General features: G+C 39.2%; 2 protein-coding genes across 4 annotated transcripts in view; both read right to left on the reverse strand.

Annotated features, from left to right (window-relative positions):
• LOC103382535 (acyl-coenzyme A thioesterase 4-like) overlaps positions 1 to 6,085 on the reverse strand; it is a 10,071-nt gene extending 3,986 nt beyond the window's left edge. Inside the window, exons 1-8 of one of the 3 annotated variants that reach the window (XM_017034595.2) lie at positions 5,920 to 6,085; positions 3,233 to 3,438; positions 3,049 to 3,148; positions 2,745 to 2,929; positions 2,146 to 2,309; positions 1,874 to 1,993; positions 688 to 761; positions 522 to 615 (exon numbers count right to left, since the gene is read on the reverse strand). In XM_017034595.2, the coding sequence (XP_016890084.2) occupies positions 522 to 615; positions 688 to 761; positions 1,874 to 1,993; positions 2,146 to 2,309; positions 2,745 to 2,929; positions 3,049 to 3,148; positions 3,233 to 3,425 (930 nt within the window). In that variant the 5' untranslated portion in view covers positions 3,426 to 3,438; positions 5,920 to 6,085. Of the gene's footprint in view, positions 1 to 521; positions 616 to 687; positions 762 to 1,873; positions 1,994 to 2,145; positions 2,310 to 2,744; positions 2,930 to 3,048; positions 3,149 to 3,232; positions 3,439 to 4,503; positions 4,651 to 5,919 lie in introns of those variants that run through there. The other 2 variants (XM_017034594.2, XM_017034593.2) reach the window with 2 other exon arrangements.
• Positions 6,086 to 9,220: 3,135 nt separating this feature from the next.
• Positions 9,221 to 13,373, reverse strand: LOC103382543 (arg8-vasotocin receptor). Its single transcript, XM_008315367.2, has 4 exons — positions 12,524 to 13,373; positions 11,709 to 12,279; positions 9,909 to 10,115; positions 9,221 to 9,847 (listed from the first exon to the last, which is right to left on the reverse strand). Exons 1-4 carry the CDS (start codon positions 12,947 to 12,949, stop codon positions 9,771 to 9,773), a joined length of 1,281 nt encoding a protein of 426 aa, XP_008313589.2. The 5' UTR covers positions 12,950 to 13,373; the 3' UTR covers positions 9,221 to 9,770.
• Between the last annotated feature and the right edge of the window lie 7,468 nt (positions 13,374 to 20,841).

Here is a 20,841-nt window from a genome sequence, read left to right on the forward strand (position 1 = left end):
GGGCAAAACGAAGGGCAAAAAGCCCCCCCCCCCCCCCAACAAAAAAAATAACACAAATGAAAGAAAGCGAATGAAGCACTATCTAATGTATGGCGTACAACTGGAGAATGCTAACGTCTTCTTCCACTTATAGCGATTCGCCCACTCTGATTGCCAATTAGTTCCTGTGCAAATTTTGTTTTAACCCCGTGCGTCAAAATGATGGAGCAAGACTTTCTTGCTAAATTTATGGGAGATGGCGACGTAACCCATCTAATGTATGGCGTACAACTGGAGAATGCTAACGTCTTCTTCCACTTATAGCGATTCGCCCACTCTGATTGCCAATTAGTTCCTGTGCAAATTTTGTTTTAACCCCGTGCGTCAAAATGATGGAGCAAGACTTTCTTGCTAAATTTATGGGAGATGGCGACGTAACCACAAATCGCCGCAGGTCGAGGATGTCGTAAACCGAGAATCCCCTGTATTGAAACACGTAAGATTAAAAGGGTTAAAGTCTGGTCAGGTGTTGTTATACGTACATCCACCAGGTTGCTGGGGTCTCTCATCATGGCCAGACCAATGTTCCTCCAGATGTGATGGTTGTTCTCGTCTACGATGGCCTGCTCCAGGTTTCTGTCATAACACAGACCATTCATTTCAGCCTTGACTGTAAAGTTGTGAACTTATAACATAAATGATACGTACATGAAGCCATCTTTGGATTCATGGACTTCAAGTCCATTAGTGTGATTTGCGCCAATACAGACACACGCACGAGGCTGCAACACACACACAAAAATAAGATCAGTGATTGGCCAGAGAGAAAATGTTTGTTGTGCGATTGGTTTTGTTGATTGTTGGTTGGTCACCTGATGTTGGTTGATTGGCTAATCTGTGTCATCAATTAAAAGTAGCTTTGTTTAATATCAGCCCAGCAATATTATCAGCATAATTATGTCATTAATATCGGTAAGAGTATTTTTTTCCGATAATGAAAAACTGCTAACGCCATGCCTGGGTTTTAGCCCAGATGATGTGACCTAAAAATGGTTTTGAAGTGAAAGTAAATCTAATGTATGGCAAATCTGACACAGCACACCACTGCAAACGGCTGCATATATCGGTATCGGTTGGTATCGGGATCGTGTCTAGACAATATTGGCGTATCGGATATCGGTAAAAAGTAAATATCGGACATCCCTTGTTTAAAGTCTATATAACATGGCTAAAGATGACTCAGTTCATCTTCACCTAATAATAAATGGTGTATTAGCGCTTAGATCTGTGTGTCATTGTACACCACCAGTTGATATTTCATAATCCAGTCAACAGCATCCTGTGGCATGATTCGTAGTCTTTCACAGGTTTGGTGATTTAATATTAGCTTGTTGGTAAATCAGTATTTGATTTTGTTGTTCTTGCCATAATTTTGCTGGCTTCTTCTACCAGATCAGGGTCTAACTCTTTGCCTGAAATTATTTTCCAGGACTTTTCTTAGAACACTTTCAGCCGCTACACAGACAAGCCTCACAAGAAAAACCTCACACTATAAACTAAAGTTACAACAGACACGCAGGAGCAACTTAGGATAAATAATCTTCCTGGATAACCTCACCATTTCCAGTATTTTTGGACCTTCTTTTTCTAATTTTCAACATTTTTTGTGGAAAATTACCATGTTACAGTTCAGTCTGATGGTTCAATGATAGTTTGATGAAAGTTAGTTGTTGTTGATTTGCTGGCTAACAGTCTCTCTTGACTCTTTGACATCACTGTTCACTGTAATTGTTTGGTCACTTCTCTGTGAGGTACTTCGTCGGTTCATTTCAACAGTGTTAGATTTCAACAACATATTACTAAAATAACGACACGAATCATGCATGAACACTACCTTGATAATGTTGCTGTACGCTGCCAAACCCAAAGCAATACTGCTGCCAAGAGAAAGACCCAGAATTCCTACACTGTCTGGATTCACCTTGGGATGGTCCTGGATGATGCGAAATGCATTCTGTTGGGGAAAAGGGAGGCACAATTTTGTTTTGTGAAACTTCTTCTTAATTAGAAATTATATTATTTACCGAGTCTTAGAACCAAGTGTTTGGCATTTGTGTTTAAAGTCAGCAGTTATCTGCAGCAGTTTCTATAAAAAATTGCACAAACCTCAAAATACTGAAATTTTAGATTAGCTGTCTGCAGTTCTCCAGGTTTAAAATACTCCAGTGCCAAAGCAGTGTAACCATGAGATGCTAACAGAGCAGCGCGATACTCGTGAAGTCCGCCGCCACCGCCCCACATGTCCAATATGCCAGGGAAGGGTCCAGGACCTAAGCAGAGGGAATAGGAGAGATTCCAGTTTTAACAGATACAAAAGGCAGTACCAGGAGTTAGGTGGGTCCAAACAATTTGAAACTCCATTGAGAGATTTCCAACCTGACCATCAAAAAGACAAATGTTGAACTCCAGGATGGAGGTAGGAGTGGGGATTATGCGACCCCCATGGCCTAAGGTTGTCTTAAAAGTCTATGGCATAGAGTCTTTAGTAATGTTTAGGGTGGATTGGTTAAATTCAGTGGTCGAGACCCATGTGTTTACAACATGCACTTCACAATGCTTTTTCTCTAATTCTATTCAAACGTTGACCATAATCTTCATCTACCACAATTGAATTGGACGACCCCACTTTATGGGTTCAACGAAATTCCAAACATATTAGTCCTGAGGTCAACCTGTCGACTGACTGTCCTACATGTCCACTACACCTGGAGGTATGAAGAGTGTCCCTCGCACTCCATTCTCGTTGACTTCTATCCTCTTGACACCAGGAGCCATGTACCAACGCTCTGTTATGGCCGACGCCAAAGGCTTTTTATCCCTAAAGCCATCATGTCCACTGTACACGGAGATGTTGACCACCAGGGGTGTGCACACGTCCTTCTTTCTTAACCTGTTGTGCAAAGATGCGTGACGGAAAAACATCTGCGTGTAACCCTTCAAATCGTAACACTTTTTAGGTTTTTTACTTATTGATTGGACATAATTGAATGAAAATGCAGGTTTCATCACCTGAGGCCCATGCGGCTTCCTGGCACCGGACACATGCTCCACAACAAACCCATAGGTTCAACTCCGGAGTAAGTGCCCCCAAAACTCAAATGTTTGGAAACTGCAAAAGCAAGAAGTTAAGAAAAAAAAGCAGACACTGGATGTGAAATTAGAAAAATCGAATTTAATGAAGACAACTACTTACCAGACACAGTTCCATTATGGTCACTAATGTAGTGACCATACGCCTCCCAATCATCCTGGTCATCTGAGTAATGGTGCGATTGCACTGTCACTGGTGCTGCTGGAGGTAGGTTCTCCACCAGTACTGAGAACCTCTCATCCATCATTGCCCGAACTGGGGCAACAGAGATGATGGGAGCAAGAGCCCGCAACATTATCAACAATCCTCTGTAAAGAAATATATAGGTGTTAAATACGTTACACACCAGGACACAGTCTGACATACTAGTCAATTATTAGAGGTAATCTTGTAAATCTGGTCACTCTTCCAGTTTACTGGGATAAACTGTGACATCACACATATTGCCTTCCTCATTCAGTTTCATATAATTCTGGATGTGAAAACATCTGTTTGAATTTACCACAATGAAGAAAAAAAATCACCACAGGACTGTGAACCTAATCAGGTAGAGATGAGAATTACATCCAAAAGAGTTGTTTTAAATTTAAGAAATGTTTTGCTTTTTCTCCCAATTTTTGTCATTTGGGGCTTTTTATGTGGAAAACACTAGACTTTTTAACTGATATTCTGCTCCAACCTGTTTTAATACTGTATTTTTTTTCCTAATAATCCACATGATGCTGGAGTCAAATTACCTGGCAGATAATCCAAATAGTTAATATTTGTGTACCATCCGGGAAGCCAGTTAGATTATTGTTGTTGTTGTTTATTAAGCAAGTTTTTGGTTTTGAATAAAAAAATTTGCATAAATGATAAAATTCATCAAATGTTCAAGAGGGCAATGCTCAGAGTTAACATAATAGCAAATAACTGATTTGAGGTTTAGCAGGAATACAGACATGGCAGCATTGATAAAAATGAGATCCAAGATTCTTCCCAATTTTTTTCGATATGGGACAATAATAAAATTAATGCGAAACTGATTCAGTATTTCATCAGCGCAGGAGTCGTTACAGCTTTTAATTTGGCATTGATACAGTTAACAGGGAATCGATTAGCTGCAGGCCAAGTGTAGCAGGTTACTCTGGTTTAACCCGCGCGTTTAACTCTGGTTTAACTTTTTATACTACTTTCATTTGTTGCAGACTGACACGTAGGTTTATATTTAAACATTTGTTTCGCGACACAAAAAACATTTCTAACACTAAAAGAAACACCACCTGCTTCTAAAACCAAAACTAGCACATTAAAAGTGGTGATAGTTGTCAAACATGGTTAGTTGTTGTCAAAAGAAGGACAGATAGATGGACGATAGATAGTAAATGTCTCACTGCTTAACCGTTACGATGTTTTCCCACTCTTAAATTAGTGCTGAGGTCGTCCTTCTCGAAGACCACACGGGGAGATGGGAAGAAAACATTGAAGTGCAAACTACAGATGTCAGTTTTAACCTGACTAGGTATGTCATTAAGTTTTTCAAGCAAACATGAGAAGGTGCTGGACGGAGCGATCCATTTATTGAAAGTAGCGAAACCGTCATATGTACTCCAGTCTTTTACTTATTGCCAGCCTGATGGTATCGCTACAATATATTCATCCTCTCTCTTCTATATTTACTGCAATCATCCTGTTCATCATATTTTTATATACTATCCACGGTTTATATATATAGTACACATTTCGGTTTTATTTAGCTCCCCTTCACTTCTGTCTATGTGGTTTTTCCCGGGCCGTGACCTCATGTCACGTGCTCACACTACATGTAAATGTAGTTCATTTGTTTCTTTCGCTGTGAAAACATAGTTGTATACTATAGCGTGTTGCTGCCACACTTACGTGAAAAGTTTATTGTAATGACGTGAAACTGGGCCTTTTTTTCCGCCCAGTGTGGCAGCAATGCTGTTCCTTAGAAAGCAGTGGGGAGTTTTCTCAACACTGCCGAACTTCAAGCCTGTTGGAGTATAGTACTGCAGTCCAGTACTAAAGGAGTACACACACCGAAGCTAACATTTGCTATAACAGTTATAACAGCAGACCAGGTAAAGCTGCCATTTTAACTTTTGTTGTTGTTCATGTTCAAGTGTATTAACACACTATTCTACCATAATTAAATAAATAAGACCTTACTGTAATAATACTAGCTGACAACAACGCCGTTAGTCGGCATTACTTTCATTCAATTTTAATATCATTCACTATTGTGGATGTCGTGGAGCATACTCTCGAGCCGACACGAATTTTAAGAATTTCCTTCCACAGCTGGTTTTCTGATACGTCAATAACGTTAATAACGTAGAGTACTAATATTTAGCAAATCTAGGTTTAACTGTAACTATTTCCATCTATGTGTTATCAGTTAGCACTGCCTAAAAGGTAATGCACAAAGATTTTCAGCCTTCAGCCAAGTGATTTAAATGCAATTTAAATGGCTTAATAAAGTTGTGTTTTAATAAACTTCAAATGTATAGTACCTATTATTAGGTAACAAAGAGTTCTTCATAAAACCACAAACACTAAACAAAGGTTATCCCTGCATTTTCAATATAGTATTGTTTTCCCTTAACAACAAAGATTACATACATTAACAGCTAACTTTTATTAGCTGAACTGATTCACAGAGTAGAAGTCCTGATTATTTAAAACGTCATGTGACTTCTTGGCAGGACTTCAAGAAGTCCATGAATGCACACAGAAACAGTATCGCACAAATCAAATATTGTGTAAAAGTAGAATCCTGCCATACTTACAGTGTTCGCTCTTGACAGTTTAAAAAATAACTCACACCTGAGGCTCAGTGCACCTGAGTGAACTTTATTCTCAGGTTGAAAAATCTCCAGTAATCTGAACTTTAACACAGTAAGTGATGCAACAGGCACCAGCCACCTTAAGCCTAGAATGTCACCTTAAGCCTAGAATGAATATATATAAATATATATATATATATACTGTATATACTGTATATATTATATAAATATATATGTATATATATATATAATACACACACATATAAATACATATATACATACATATATATATAAATATATATATAGTGCAGTACTGGATAGTTATTTAAGCATGTTAACAAACAAATAGTACAGTGTAATTAAATTGAAGGCTAAATAATTTTTTTAAATTTCCATAAGTAATAAAAAAATACAAATACATTTGCTGATGTAAAAACACTTTTTAAAGCCGTCTTTTCATTATATTGTTCGATATTGTGATGAGTGACTCAGCAGTATTTAGACTCCGCATTACAGGTTTTTTACAGATACTTACACGACCAATAGAGGTTACACTGTTAAGTCTTAAATACTGCGATTTTCTTAACTTTTTGCTGATTGCATATATCACGCAAACGACTATTACTGTTTTCATAATGTTTGTTTATGGGCCGGTTTCGCTCATATACAGCTGCATTTGCTATATTTAGCCACTAGATGTCTCCAGTCTTTTACTTGTTGCCAGCCTGATGGTATCGCTACAATATATTCATCCTCTCCCCTCTATATTTACTGCAATCATCCTTTTCATCATATTTTTATATACTATCCACGGTTTATATATATAGTACACGTTTCGGTTTTATTTGGCTCCCCTTCACTACTGTTTGTGTGGTTTTTCCCGGGTTGTGTTTTTGATTTTTTAATTTTGTAGTGGGGCGCATTCAAGCAGCAAGTTATTGTGAATGAATCTCTTTATAACAAGTGCATGTTTATTGTTTGAATATTTTTTAAATTCTCCCCAGTATATCTGTATCGTACTGCAAGACAAAATATAGCAATACATCTTAGTATTGATATTTTGGAACATCCCTATTATTTAAATATGTATTCATGTAATTTATATTAATACAACATTTGATATACAGACCTTTACTCCCAGATGTAGTTGTCTTCATTTTACACGTTCATTACTTGACAGCAGCTAACTACAGAAGCGTTACATAAGACAATAACAAGTGTTGCCCTAAACACAAAACAGGCTCCTTTAATGGGATCAGTTTTTGTTCATTGTTCTGATTTAAAAAAAAGGCAAATGTTTCCCCATCTTCCTTCCTGCTGGAGCGTTTTACAGGAGCTGAAGGAGAAACATCTCAGTGTGAAACTCACACATGTTCTAGGTAAAGATAACGACGCCTCTGTTCAGAACACAGTCAAATAAAACTGTGTCGCAGCAGGAAAAAAACCACCAGGAAATTAGAAAAATGACAGAGCAGCATGTATAGAGAAGAGGACGAGGGACACATGAAGACACTGTTTTAGATTCCTGGCTTTGTAGGAGTCTTGAGTCCTCCATCCACCCATCCATCACAGCTGAGAATTTATCAAACCACCAAGTCCACAGTGTTTAGGTCCAAAACTGATCTCTGGCTTCATTTTGGTTTTCCACTGCCCTCAGCTGTTTCTCATTTTCTCTTCACTTACTCTGGCTGATCCCACCTTTTCACCCCTTGAGGTCACCAGGGTGCGGTATCTGCTTTTTGTCAGTATGCTTGCTAAGTCAAAATAAGTCACAAATCTTGTAACGTTTTCCCTTGTATTACTTTTTCGAAAGCTTTGGTCTAAAACAGCTCCATAACTGGTATAAATCTAGTTTTTATTCATCAGTTTGTATCGTAGAATCAGTGAAACCAGCATAAAGCACATATAAACTTTAAAATTTAATTTAAATTCAAATGTAAAATTAAATATTATAATTACTAATGAGCTGGTTTTGGTCCCCAGGCCGTATGTTTGACACCCCAGGGTTTAAAATGTGTAACATTTGAATCAGACCAATCAAACTCTGGAGCCTTCGTCATCCATGATGAACCTGTGATGGCATTGGTCCTGCACCTACGGGGGTTAAACCAGGTCACGGGGACCTCGCTGAACCTCAGATTTGTGGACGTGGAGGTGGCTTGAGCCTAATTGAGTTTTCCATCAAAGGAAATCACAGATCTTTAGATCATCTGGTTCAGGTTCAGCCAGAGGTTCTGTCTTTAGCTCAACCTCCACAGATGGAATGTGTTTCAGGAATCAATTTCAAGGAATCATGCAGACCCCTGCATCAGCCGGATAAAATACTTTTTAGATTCTCGTTGCTGAGTATGCAAAGAGAGTAAAAATTTGCTTCCTCAGAAAACGCTCAGATTTGGGTTTGAGTTACCATACACTAGCAAAACCTAAATGAAGCGAGAATTTGTTTAATTTTTATGCACCCCCTACTGATCAAACATTGTCACCAACAATTGCTCTCAAAAATGACAACAATCATTATGTATAAGATCAGGGAATAACATTTAGCTTTATTTACAATATGTGCAACATTATATAGATATTTATTAAGAGAAACATAACAACAATATATTTAGCATAAATACAATAACTTTACATGAACATGAGGGTAAAGAAATGACATGCCGTCAGAAACTGTCATCTTTAAAAATGTGTCTCTATGTGCTTTTGATAAGCTGTACATCATAAACATAAATTAGCCTTTAACAGAGGTAGTATTGTTTTCAAAAGTGCTCTTTTTGAATTGTGAAATCACACAAAGGCTGCTACTGCTGCCCCCTGTGGTCAGTTTGTGTCAGTGAGGTAAATCTGAACAAATGAATTCCAATAGCAAAGTAATAAATTAACATATTTGAATATTTCTGTTGAAAATGTGGATGTCTAACAGTGTGAAACCTCAACAAAGACCTTAAACGTTTACAGAGACCTCGTCATTTCCTGATGGTTTCTGGACACAGAAAACAAACTAGAAACTCGGACTTCTACCAAACCGTACAACCGCAAACTGTAGAAGACAAGGCAGTTACTGTGTATGACAGAAAATACTACAGAGATACAAAGATAATAAAACAAACGTCTTCTTATTGTGGTCAAAAGCACACTCACATTATTTAACAACATTTACAATAACAACCATTGACAAAGACCACTGACGGAAATATTGTGAAAACTGTTGATGTCACACTCTGGTTTAGACTAATGAAAATAGTGCAAGGGTGCTAAACTTCTAACTTCTATTTATTTTTAAATGTTGTTTTTTATGGGTCGAGGGCCACTTCTAGCCCACAAACCCCCAACATCTGGCCTGTGACTAGATGTCAAATAATTTTAAATATTTATTTTTAAATGTTGTTTTTTATGTTTGTTAATTAAAATTCTTTAGACAATCATACGATAACAGGGAAAAAATATTTCTACTTGCTGTTTGCAATGTTGTTATACCAGTGGTTTTTTGGCGGTTTTTTTGTGACCCTATTTTCATCTTAACAAATTTCTGGCGCCTCCAGAGACAATTTCTTTTCTAGAATTAGAAATCATCAAATAATTAATGATTATTTTAGGAAGAACAATATTTTTTATCCATCTATCAGGATTTTTTTATATCCATTTGCTAGGCATTTCAGGCAACCCCATTTGAATTCCAGGCGACCCCACGCGGGGTCCTGACCCCAAGGTTGAAAAACACTGTTATACTGCTGTATTATTATATATATTTCTTTATATTAAACAAAAACTACTTTTTCTAAGGGCTCTTAAGAATAAGATGATGGTAGCAACAGTGGTCCTCAGGTCAGAGTTTGGGAACTTTGGTCTAGTGGTTAGGACGTAGCTGGGACCTGGGGACAGTTTTTCGTAACAAAATCAGAATCCTTGAGAGGCCCAGTAATTCGTGGGCCTTGCAGGCGGGACAGCAGTGTAGTACGGCGAATCCTTGAGAGGCTCGGTAATTCGTGGGCCGTGCAGGCGGGACAGCAGTGTAGTACGGCGGATGCTGCTGTCTGAGTCCTGGTGTCCCAACTTGGTCCTGAGGCATCTGCAGCACGGAAAGCTGCCGGCGAAGTCGGACAGGAGGTGACCACTGAAGATCATGTAGATCCAGGGGTTACAGCAGCTGTTGAGGCTGGCCAGCAGAGCTGAGACTGTCACAAAGGTGTTCTCAGAGTCTGTAGGGAGAAACAAGAGACGCCTTTGTTATTTTTAATTTTTCAACGAAAAATTAGCTGTTTCAAAAATGCGAAGTTTGGACTGAAAATTGAGTTTGGACTTGGAGAAGAAATGTAAAAAAAAACTCGTGCTACATCCACCTTATCACATTTGTGTTGGAATTCTTTGTTCAGATTTACCTCAAGGACACAAACTGACCACAAGAGGCAGCAGAGGGCAAAATCACTGATTTCTACTATTAACTTTGTTGTACGTAGGACTCCAGTTATTGTACTTCTTAAATGAATTGTTCAATACATTTTAAATAAAACACAAAGTTGATATCTAGCAAACTTTCTTTTTTTAATTCTGATGAAATGCTCTTTATTTTACTTTTGTTGTAGTCAACATTTTGTCCGTTCTGGTTAAAATGGTTCGATGTGCTTCACTCCATATAATGTAAAAACTATCACATGCTTTTCAATCTTTTTACTTAAGCCATTGCTGATGTCGGCGCTTCAGTTCAGTGAGTCATGGCCACCTTCAAAAATCCATCTAACCCTGTGAATAATAACAGCAGCGGCAGAATGACTCGCAGCAGTTGCTGAGGCTTTTTTTCCGCCAACGCTTTAATGAATTTCTTCCGATTGATGAGAGAAGCTTTCATTCTGAATGTTCAGCATCAGAAGTAAAGAGGTCTCTCGACTATCTCCTGAGCTTGAAAAATCCCTGCCTTGTTTATTTATTTATTTTTTAATTTATGGTAAACACTGTCTGTAATGTCATAACAGTGGATTTATTTCACATCTTTACCAGAGCGTATTCAACACAGGATGTATGAAAAGTGGAAACATTAACATTGTAAACATGTTTTAATTTAAAATTGAATGTGTCTGTTAATTTAAATTACCACTAGGACTCAGTTTAAATTACAAACTACAGGAGGTCGTCGACTTATGTCGCAGTTGCGTTCCTACTGTGCCCTTAAAATTGATCACACCGAAATCTTCACCGTAAGTTGGAATTCACATACTGTATATCAGTACCTATGTCGCTCACCTACGCTAACACGGTGGTAGCTTCGTAATCTCTGACATAAAAACATCAGGAAAATCTGACGTACACCTGGAAGTCATAAAAAAAAACACAAACGAAAGACTGCAAATGTAGCACAATAAAGAAGGACTCACGAGGGATTAATAAAGTGTTATCTATCTGTCCAAGTCAAAGAGATCACATGGTTTGGATAGAGTTATTTAGGTTTATTGCTGTTGAATAAAAATGTATCCTAACTGGTTGAAATCACATTCAAGCCAGAGTCCATAGAGAAAATCAATGATTTTAGCTCACAGGGCCGTTCTTCTGCTGCCCCCGGTGGTCAGTTGGCAAAGTCACAGTCACAATGCGGTTCCACAAAGCTCTCGAAATAAATCACTACGACTGTATGATATGATTATGATTAGAGTTACTCATGTGTATTAATACCAATACACTCTTTTAGAAATCTTTCAAATAAACATGATGAGTAAATATGAAATAAATTAAAGCAGCAAAAATTAAAGCAGTCATTTTGGAGCCTCACCGTGCCAGGATGAGTCGTTTTGGAGCCTCACCGTGCCAGGATGAGGACCTGTCCCAAACCGACCACATCTGCACCGTGAAGAACGGTGCCCAGCAAACCACATATGCCACGACGATCACGAAGGTCATCTTCACCGTTCGCAGTTTGGCTCTGGAGATGGAACTGACGCTGCTGACGGAGCTCCGGCCAAGGATTCCACTCTTGGTGGGCTCAGCGACTGTGCTCAAGCTTCTTCTCCCTCGGGTCTTGTACTTGAGGTTCCACCAGATGGTGTGGCAGATGAAGCCGTAGCAGATAACCAGCACCAGCACGGGAACCAGGAAGATTCCCGTTGTGATCCAGGTGATGTAGGCTGGCAGGCCCCAGGGTTCCACGAAGTGACCCCAGCAGTCGTAGACGGCAGAGCCCGGGTAGACCTCGCTCAGGGAGAAGATGAAGTACTGTGGGCTGCTGAGGACCAGGCTGCACGCCCAAGTACCGCCGATCATGATGTAGGCGCGATGTGTGGGTTTCTGTAGTGTCTGCAGCGGGTGGCAGATGGCAATGTAACGGTCCAAAGTCATCATTACCATCATGTAGGTGGAGGCAAACATGCCCAGAACCTGCGGGTTTACATGACCAAAGAAGTTTAGAAGACCAAAGAAAGCACAGGGAGAGCACCGTGCTTTTGTTGAGCCGTACACTTTTACAGAATACAATTCTACATTAAAAACAATATATTTTCAAATGTAAACGTGTGATCCACTAATTGAGGGCGTTATTCATCTGCAAACTGAACCTTTGCTAATCTTAACTCAGCTGTTCCTTTATAAAGTTTGACTCTATCATAGAACCTTGGAAACGTACTTGCAGGTGTTTGACGATACGACATAGAAAGTCCGGACCGTAGAACCGGTATGTGATCTCCCAGCAAAGCTGAGGCAGCACCTGGAAGAACGCCACCACCAGGTCGGCCATGCTCAGATGGCGCATAAACAGATGCATGCGTGACGGTTTTCTGCGGGTTCGGTGCATGGCCAGGAGAACGCTGAAGTTCCCCAGAACCGCGGCTACGAAGGCTACGCTCAGAACCGTTATCTCGATCTTTGCCACCTCCTCGTTCCGTCCGAACGGGTCCGAACCGTTTCCACGACTCACATTTCTGGTCAGTGTTGTGCACAGCTGAGAATCAAAATCCGTCAGGTTTCGGTCCAGGTCTGAGTTAAAGCCATCGGTACCGTTTCCGCTTTCGGTGTAGTTAGAAAAAGAACCGGTGGAGGAGGAGGAGAGCATGGTGGTGTCCGGAGCTCCAGGCGCAGCTTCATGCGCTCGTGGTGCGTAAAAGCCGACGACGGTAAAGAGTGTGGCTGCTCTCGTGCTGCTCCACCATGACCACAGTGGTGGTCAAAGCAGGAGGAAGGATCTGGTCAGATATGACCGCGATGAAGAAACAAGAACGGGAATAAAGTGTCAAATAAAGTGCCCAAATCCGTGACTCTCTCCAAAAGCACAGCTTTACTTCAGCTGATCCTTTTAAACTTTCTCTCTCTCTCTCTCTCTCTCTCTCTCTCTCTCTCTCTCTCTCTGTCTTTCTCTCTGTCACTCACTCACTCACACACAGAACATCAGATGAAGGGACAGAGATTTTTTTTTGTTCTCTGTTACCGTACATTTCCAAGTATTTTCTCATCTCTAATAAATATTGACATATTCTGAGGTTAACCGTTTATATTTGTTTTTTTTTTTACTTTTTTAAAAACTAATTTCATCAGATATTTTTTTTTTCAAATTTGTTTTTTCAAATTCTTCACAGTGTTCATAATTACTTATTTTATTTACTTTTTTTATATTAAAGTGAAAAATGGAAGTGAACTCCTTGTCATGGTGACACATCTCACCACTGCACACAATCAAATGTGACCTCTGTTTTTAACCCAGTGAACAGTGGGCAGCTTTAAGCACCCGGGGTCACGTCGTAAATTATATCTACCTATTGTTTCGCACTCAGTTTAGCTATAATTTTCTCAGTAGCACTTTTTCCATGATGTTTCAGAAGTTTGTTTCGTTTTTAAACGGTGCATTCGTGTCGATGTGCCGATGGCCCTGTGACCTCACAGACACTGTTAGTTTTCACAGCAGTGAATCAAAACACCGCTCAGTTCTACAGACTGACAGAAGCACTGCAGAGCTGCAGCCTCCCAACGTGAACTTTCCCAAACCTTCACTTCCTGTGAAAAACGCACACGCTCCGATCTTATCTGCCCTTCAAACTACACAACCGCTGGTTTTCCATGAAGTGACTGCACTCTTCTCACAAAGTCCTTGCTTGCTGTACAAAAAATATTGACCTCTTCAACCGAAAAGTTTTTTTGTTTTTTTTTTGTTTTTGCTCAGTACATTATTTTCTCTATACATTCACCAGAGGAAACTTCAGCTTCCTCTGCACTTGTCCTTTAAGTCAAGAAAACGCAACTCTTTAATGTAAATGTTGAGACACTGACTTTCTTGTCAGAAACATTTAATAATACGTTACGTAGTACTTACATCTACACAGTCAACCATTTACGGGCTAACATTCAGGCTAACATATAGCCAATTTCTTATACGCTTTTTTACTCCTTGTCGTGCTTCATTTGTCATTTGAATATACACAAAAAATGTTTTTACTAGTCAAATTATGTCTCAGAATTTGAAACATTTGTGTGTGTTTTTTCAGATAAATCACGGTGTCTCTGTGTTTTGTTTGTACATTTGAACATTTGCAGAGTGTATTTTGTGATAAACTGTACGTGATCAATAATGCATGCGTAGTTATCACGATCCCCAGACAGCAGCCCTCGGTGCTCGTTCTTTCATGACTTTGACGGGTTCCATATCAACACCGTCGTCAATCTACGACTTTGACAGCAGCGACTGTTACGTAACATCTGCATCAGCAGCAGCAGCTGATGGAAAACACACTGAGGCCTTTGTTATTTTGCAAATCTAGTGTAAAGACATTGTACTCAGGCCTTAGGTAACCAGGACCCACCGTATACATTTACTAAGAGCAGTTCTAGAACTGAGGAGGGTCATGATGTAATACCGTACTACTACTGTAATACTGTGTACAGCAGGGGTCTCTAACCGCCAGTCAATGTACCGGTGCCGGTCTGTAGGTCATTTGGTACTGGGTCGCAGTGTTACACAGTGAAAAAAATGTAATTCAGTGTTACTAATTTACTTCATTCAAAATTAATCCGGTCATATTCCTTCAATTTGTTTAATTCAAAGATAATCTGACAATGTTTCATTAATGGAACATTAATGTTCCGTGATAGATCATCAGGTGTACCATGAAAAATGACATTATTGTTTTTCTTTGCTTGTCTTTCTGACAGTGACTGGCAGATCAATGAAATACTGTTCCACTGGGGGGCAACAGATGGCTTTTAAATACGGAAGAAAAAACAGACCGGTCTGCTGTTAAAGAAGATCTTCATGTGTCTTTCTTCAATTCCTGTGAGTATGTCCGTATTTGGATCAAAGTTTTAAAACTGACGAAGTAAATTGAAACGAGAAGATCACTTATTACTAACATTTTTGTTTGAGTTTTATTAAAAATGAGTTTTATTAAAATGTTGGGTAATGTGAGCTGTAATGAAGCAAAAATATTTTTTTCAAACACGTCTCTAAAGATGGAAACAAATCACCTCGCACTTGAGTGAAAATGCATGGTCATAATTATTCTCCAGGACTCCCAATAGACAGGAATAATATTATTTTCACTTCACATAATTGGATGTTAAACATCACGTGTCAGTGCACATATATTCAACAATGAGAATGAATATTTTCATGTTTAAAGTGAAAATATACAGGTGTGGTCTCAACGGTTCACCAGTCGTACCTCAATATTTTTCTTACTGTGTAATATTTTTCGGAGGAGTATGTGGAAAGAATGTGTTTTCGGTTGACTTATGTTTAAAATCTTTAGCCTGTTTCCTTTTTTGACAATAGTTCAGTAGTGAATGATTCAAACGCTTCTGTCTCTATGGATTCCTCACTTGTACAGCAAACGGTTTCAATGATGAACAAATATTTCACATACATGAGTAAAACACTGCACACGGATGTCAAACTCAACGAAGTCATGGGTCAGAAAGATCGACTGCAAGTGTCTGTGTTGTCCCTTCTCTCCAGATCTGTAATGTTGATCCTGCTGGTGGATTGTGAGCAATTAAAATACACAAATTAAACACAGGTGGCAGCACTAGGTTCGATTCCCAGAAGAACCACATGTACCCAATGGCACCTCCCGCGTGGCAGCCTGTGAGTTGCAACCACGTATCGAACCGGAAACTGTAAATATCCCCATGGTGGGACGAATAAGAAACTCAATTATTCCTGTTATTATTATTTTTATTATTATTAAACCAGTAGCTCCCGTTTCCTGGCCGACTAAAATCATATATTTTTCATTAAACTGGAGTGGGACAGTAAGTTTAAAAACCTAAAGTTTTATCTAGCTTGTGAATAGATTTTATATTACATAAGAATTTGGCTAATTGAGTTTTAATTTGTGTAGGATTTTTTTTTTTCTTTAAAGCTAACCTAAACGTAGCTGGTGTTGAGTCGGAGCCCCATCTGGACACCTCGGAACACATCTGCGGTGTCCAGATGGATCAGACTCAAACGTCACCCCAAGGAAAAGTGTTTACAAATACCTGATACAAAAGGTAAACATACAGCGCAACAGCTGAGCTCAAGTCTCTGGTTTTCCTCTCAGTGGTTTTGTTTTCCCACCGTCTCCTGCACCTCCTTCATCACCTCAGGACTACTCACGAACTGATAGTGTCCGAATCTGCTCCGCAGTCTCTCCTACACCCAGCTGTCACTTTCCACACAGGAACACACCTGCGTGGTGTTTTTGTCATTCATACACCTGCCCCTGGCGTTAGCGTCATCGCCTCACCGACGTAAAAAAACACAGAGTCCTGCTTTCGAAAACATTTTTACTAGGTAAAAAATAAAGGTTAAATAAGGGAAAATCGTGTACTCATGTAGACATCTGGTCAAAATGTATTTCTTTAATGCAAAGGTTTTCAAAAGTGGGGGGCGCACCCCCTGGGGGGGCACAGTGGCATTGCAGGGGGACATGCAGATGGAATGAATTAATTTAATGTGTTGCAGCAAATTGTCCAATGCTGCAATGGTTTAACGAGAGACTGGCCAAAAAAAACTGATTGGTTGAAGGCGGAGTAAAATCAAAATCTGACAAAAATATTGGAAAAGGAGGCCGTTACTTTTAGTTCTCGCTCTCGTTTTTGGTGTCGCCCGTTTGATCTCACTCCTGCCGACTGACCAAAGTTGGCAATGCTAGCATAAAATAGGCAAATTTAGGGTGCAAAAAAAAAAAAAAATCCGGAGGCATGAAAAAAAGAAAAAAAGATCCTTTCAGAGCTCTGACAGTTGTGTGTGGACTTTGCGTTTTAACCTGCTGTGATGAACATTTTTAGTCTCACGTCATACAGTTCTTACAACAACAATATTTGATATGAACCTAATGAACTGTACATGAAAAACATCCATTTGTTTCCTGGCTGTCATGACCTCCTGCCTCCTTTAATCTAATCATTACTGTGTTGATTGTAAGACTCCCACGATCCTTTCTTAATTGGATTAAAATGACACTCATTTGGAGTCATAATAACATTACAGTATCCTGTGTCCTATTTGTCTACGTACATATTTGAACGAAGCATCAAAGTAAGTTGGAGTAAAAACTGTAACTGCACAACAACATCAAACATCAAAAACATCAAACTCAACTTTCTCCTGGAGCGTCATCTTCTAGGTCTGACAGTGGATCAGACATAAATGATTAGACTGCATTTGTTTTCTGCCGCGTCCTGACAGTTTACCATACAAACCAGGATAGCATACGTTACTAAAGGTTGCAGACAAGTACGGCCTACGGCACCACCCACAAAGTAGGAATATATTTAAACTGTGTAAGATTAGGGCCAAAGTTATCAAGGTTAAATAAGATGATCAAGATAAAAATGCAGTTGGACTTGACAAGTGATTGTTGTTAATGATGATTGAGATGATGATTGTTGTTGCGGTCATTATTTCCCGGACCGTCGTTCTTCCATCGGAACATTCAGAACTTAGAGACTTAACTCCCCCTGTCAGATGTGTATTATCTCAGCCCGGGTTTGTTTAGATCCTGGAGATGGTGTCACATTTTTGCAAACCTGTGGGATCAGAGCATCAACTCTGTTCTTGGAATTCTAAATTTCTGTTCTATAAAATGTCTGTTCATAGTTCTTTTTTTTTACCTCTCTAATGTTGTTTTCCCACCCCTTCTTTAGTACCCCAAATCTTTACATACCAAGACTTTCCTGGACTTCAGTTAAACACCTTCATCTCACAGCCTTTGCCTAAAGCTGTGGAAACAACACAGTCTGTAGAACCTACGTAAAAAAATGTGAACAATCGATGGAATACGATACGAAAAGATTTGTTCAACTTTATTCACTCAATGTTCTGGATCCAATTTTCTACTTTTGCCAGTTTTCCCGCCCAGTGATGGCCTCAATGCCAACTTTCATGAACGTTATTACGATTCATTCAAAGAAAACTGCGGCAGACATGTTTACATCTGGAGGTCAGAAGGTCACATGCTGTTCTTTTCATCTTTCAAACTCTTTTCCATACACGGTAATGTACCGAAGGACGTTAACCCTTTAATCAGCTGATGCCACGATGTTTTCAATGCGATGTTTACATGTTTTAGACGTAAATTACATTGATTTTTGGGGAAACAGTTGCAGCTGCAATTCCAACAGTGACCTGAAGTTTGCCGCCTTCCCTGGCAGCCGGTGTGGTTTGCAAAGACTCACGCGTTGAATAAGGGATTTCCTTTTTTTTCTCTATTTTGAGGTGATATTTAGTTACCATGTCATACTTTGAGCTGCCATTTTAAAATATATATTTTAAGGTCATGTTTTAGGCTAGGCCATACTTTGAGCTTACCTTTTCAAATATGACATATCCTGAGTAAACCTTTCGCTCGTATGCTGTATTTTAAGCCACTGGTTCACTCTTCCTGCTGGATCAGTCACCAGCAGGTGAAAAGTGCGAAATCACTTCCTCATTAGTGCTTCCATAGAGTGGCGGTTAGCACGCCTACCTCTGATCAGAGAGTAGGTTGTTCTGGGTTCGATTCCCAGAGAATTCCCACATACTTAGCGCTTTTAAGGATCAGCCGGTTGCAGCAGACCTGCTGTTAACACAAGAATTCCCCAAGTTACAGATGAATAAAGTTCACATCATTATTACCTTGGTTGTTCACAAGAACTGTTTTCACTCCTCATCTGTCATCCTGCTTCAGAGCGTTGCCTGTGAATATTTTTTAATGTGTTTTCCTACTGCTCTACTCTTTTTTTTTCTTCTATTAATTGCTTCACTAATTATGTTTGTGTGAAATGAATCATTTTTATGCTTTCCCCTCAGGGGCCTGCATAAGAGCGGCTGCCTGTTTAGAAAGATGAGGCACAGAGTTACAGAAAACAAGATGTGGTTGATAAATTGAACGTCGGTAATCATGTACGCCGACACACAAATATGTACAAAAAAAAAAAAAACAGACGTTGAAAACCACTCACTTGTCCTAACAACAGAAACATCTAACAACATGTGAGATGGTAAAAAAAAAACAAAAAAACATTCATAATGTGATCGACTTGTCAGAATAAAAAACGATGATTTATTTTGAACTGCGATCTGTGTTTTAAGGCTCAGGTCTGTTTGTCCTGTAAAACTGGGAAGCTCGTTTATAACAAAGAAACAAATGTATTATTTAGCAGCTGTTGATTTATGACAAGGAGGCGAAGGTTTCCCCCAGGACAAATTTTCTGCATCTGCTGTTTTGTTGTCATTTTTTCAATATTTATAGCCATTTTTTTTTTTAATATTTTCTTTACGTCAACACCATTTATTGACAGGTCACTGAAAACACAGTGGACTGGACTGGACTACGCTGGGGTTGCTGTAGCGTAGTCTTGCAGTTGTCTTAGTTGTGGCAGGGTCACGTATGAAGTGAAAAACGGTCAGTACCATTGTAAAACACACCACAGATGGCATCACGACTTTCCAGAGAGTGCCACCTCGTGGCTAACTTTAGCTCATGCCCTTTGCTTTTTTTACTGCGGTCCCGATAAAACGTAGCAGCGGTGTTGACGCCCAAACACGGTGATGATAACATTTTCCTCGGTTGTTTGCAATCGTTTTCCTCAGGGGAATAACGTCTGGATATATTAGCCGCTGTTTGAACGTTGCAGTACCAAGCCGCCTGAAGAGTTCGATTTGATATAAAATCGGGTGTTAGACAACTGATCCATTTAAAACCAATGTAAACGAGTCTGTATTATTCAGTAGATGAGACATTTGGCCATTAACTGACTAATCCTTGAAAATCTACATCAGTGACTGATCATTATAGAGTATCTGAGGAGGGTAGTAACGAGTTACATTTACTTGAGTACGTTTTTCAAAATAAAGTGCTTGTAGTTTTAAATCACTATACTTTTTACTTTTACTTGAGTAGATTTATAAAGAAGAAACACTACAAACACTACGCTTACTCCGCTACATTAGGCTATTCTGAGCTCGTTACTTTTATGTTGTTAGAGAGAGAGAGACTTCCACCCAAGGCTCTACCGCAAGACTGTGTTTAACCAATAAAACGTAGCCCTTGCCGCGCAGACTCCTCACGTGAGCATGCTTAATCTCATTGATTTGTATTTTTTATTGAAGTACTTGAATTTACCTAAAGATTATTTTAAGTTATTTAAGTACTTTTTTACTCTTACTTCTTATTTAGATGACTACTTTTTACTTCTACTTGAGTAATATTATTCTGAAGTAACAGTACTTTTACTTGAGTACAATTTTTGGCCACTCTGCCCACCTGTGAGTATAATACACAGCCTGGGTCTAAAAAGATTCTGCTGCGTTAATAAAACTGACACTGGATCGCGTTGACAAACAAAGAAAGAAAGTGCAACGGTCTTAAAGTGTTTTCAGTGAAAATAAAGTAAAGCTGGTGGGAGTTTGAACCAGGGCAGATAATTATTCACCGTCCTTGAAAGTTTTGTTATTGCCTGGAGATGTTTCTCTCTGAATTTTTATGAAGGCTT

Source organism: Cynoglossus semilaevis, chromosome 8 (genome assembly GCF_000523025.1).
Source record: "Cynoglossus semilaevis isolate Cse_v1.0 chromosome 8, Cse_v1.0, whole genome shotgun sequence".
Classification (NCBI taxonomy): Eukaryota; Metazoa; Chordata; class Actinopteri; order Pleuronectiformes; family Cynoglossidae; genus Cynoglossus; species Cynoglossus semilaevis.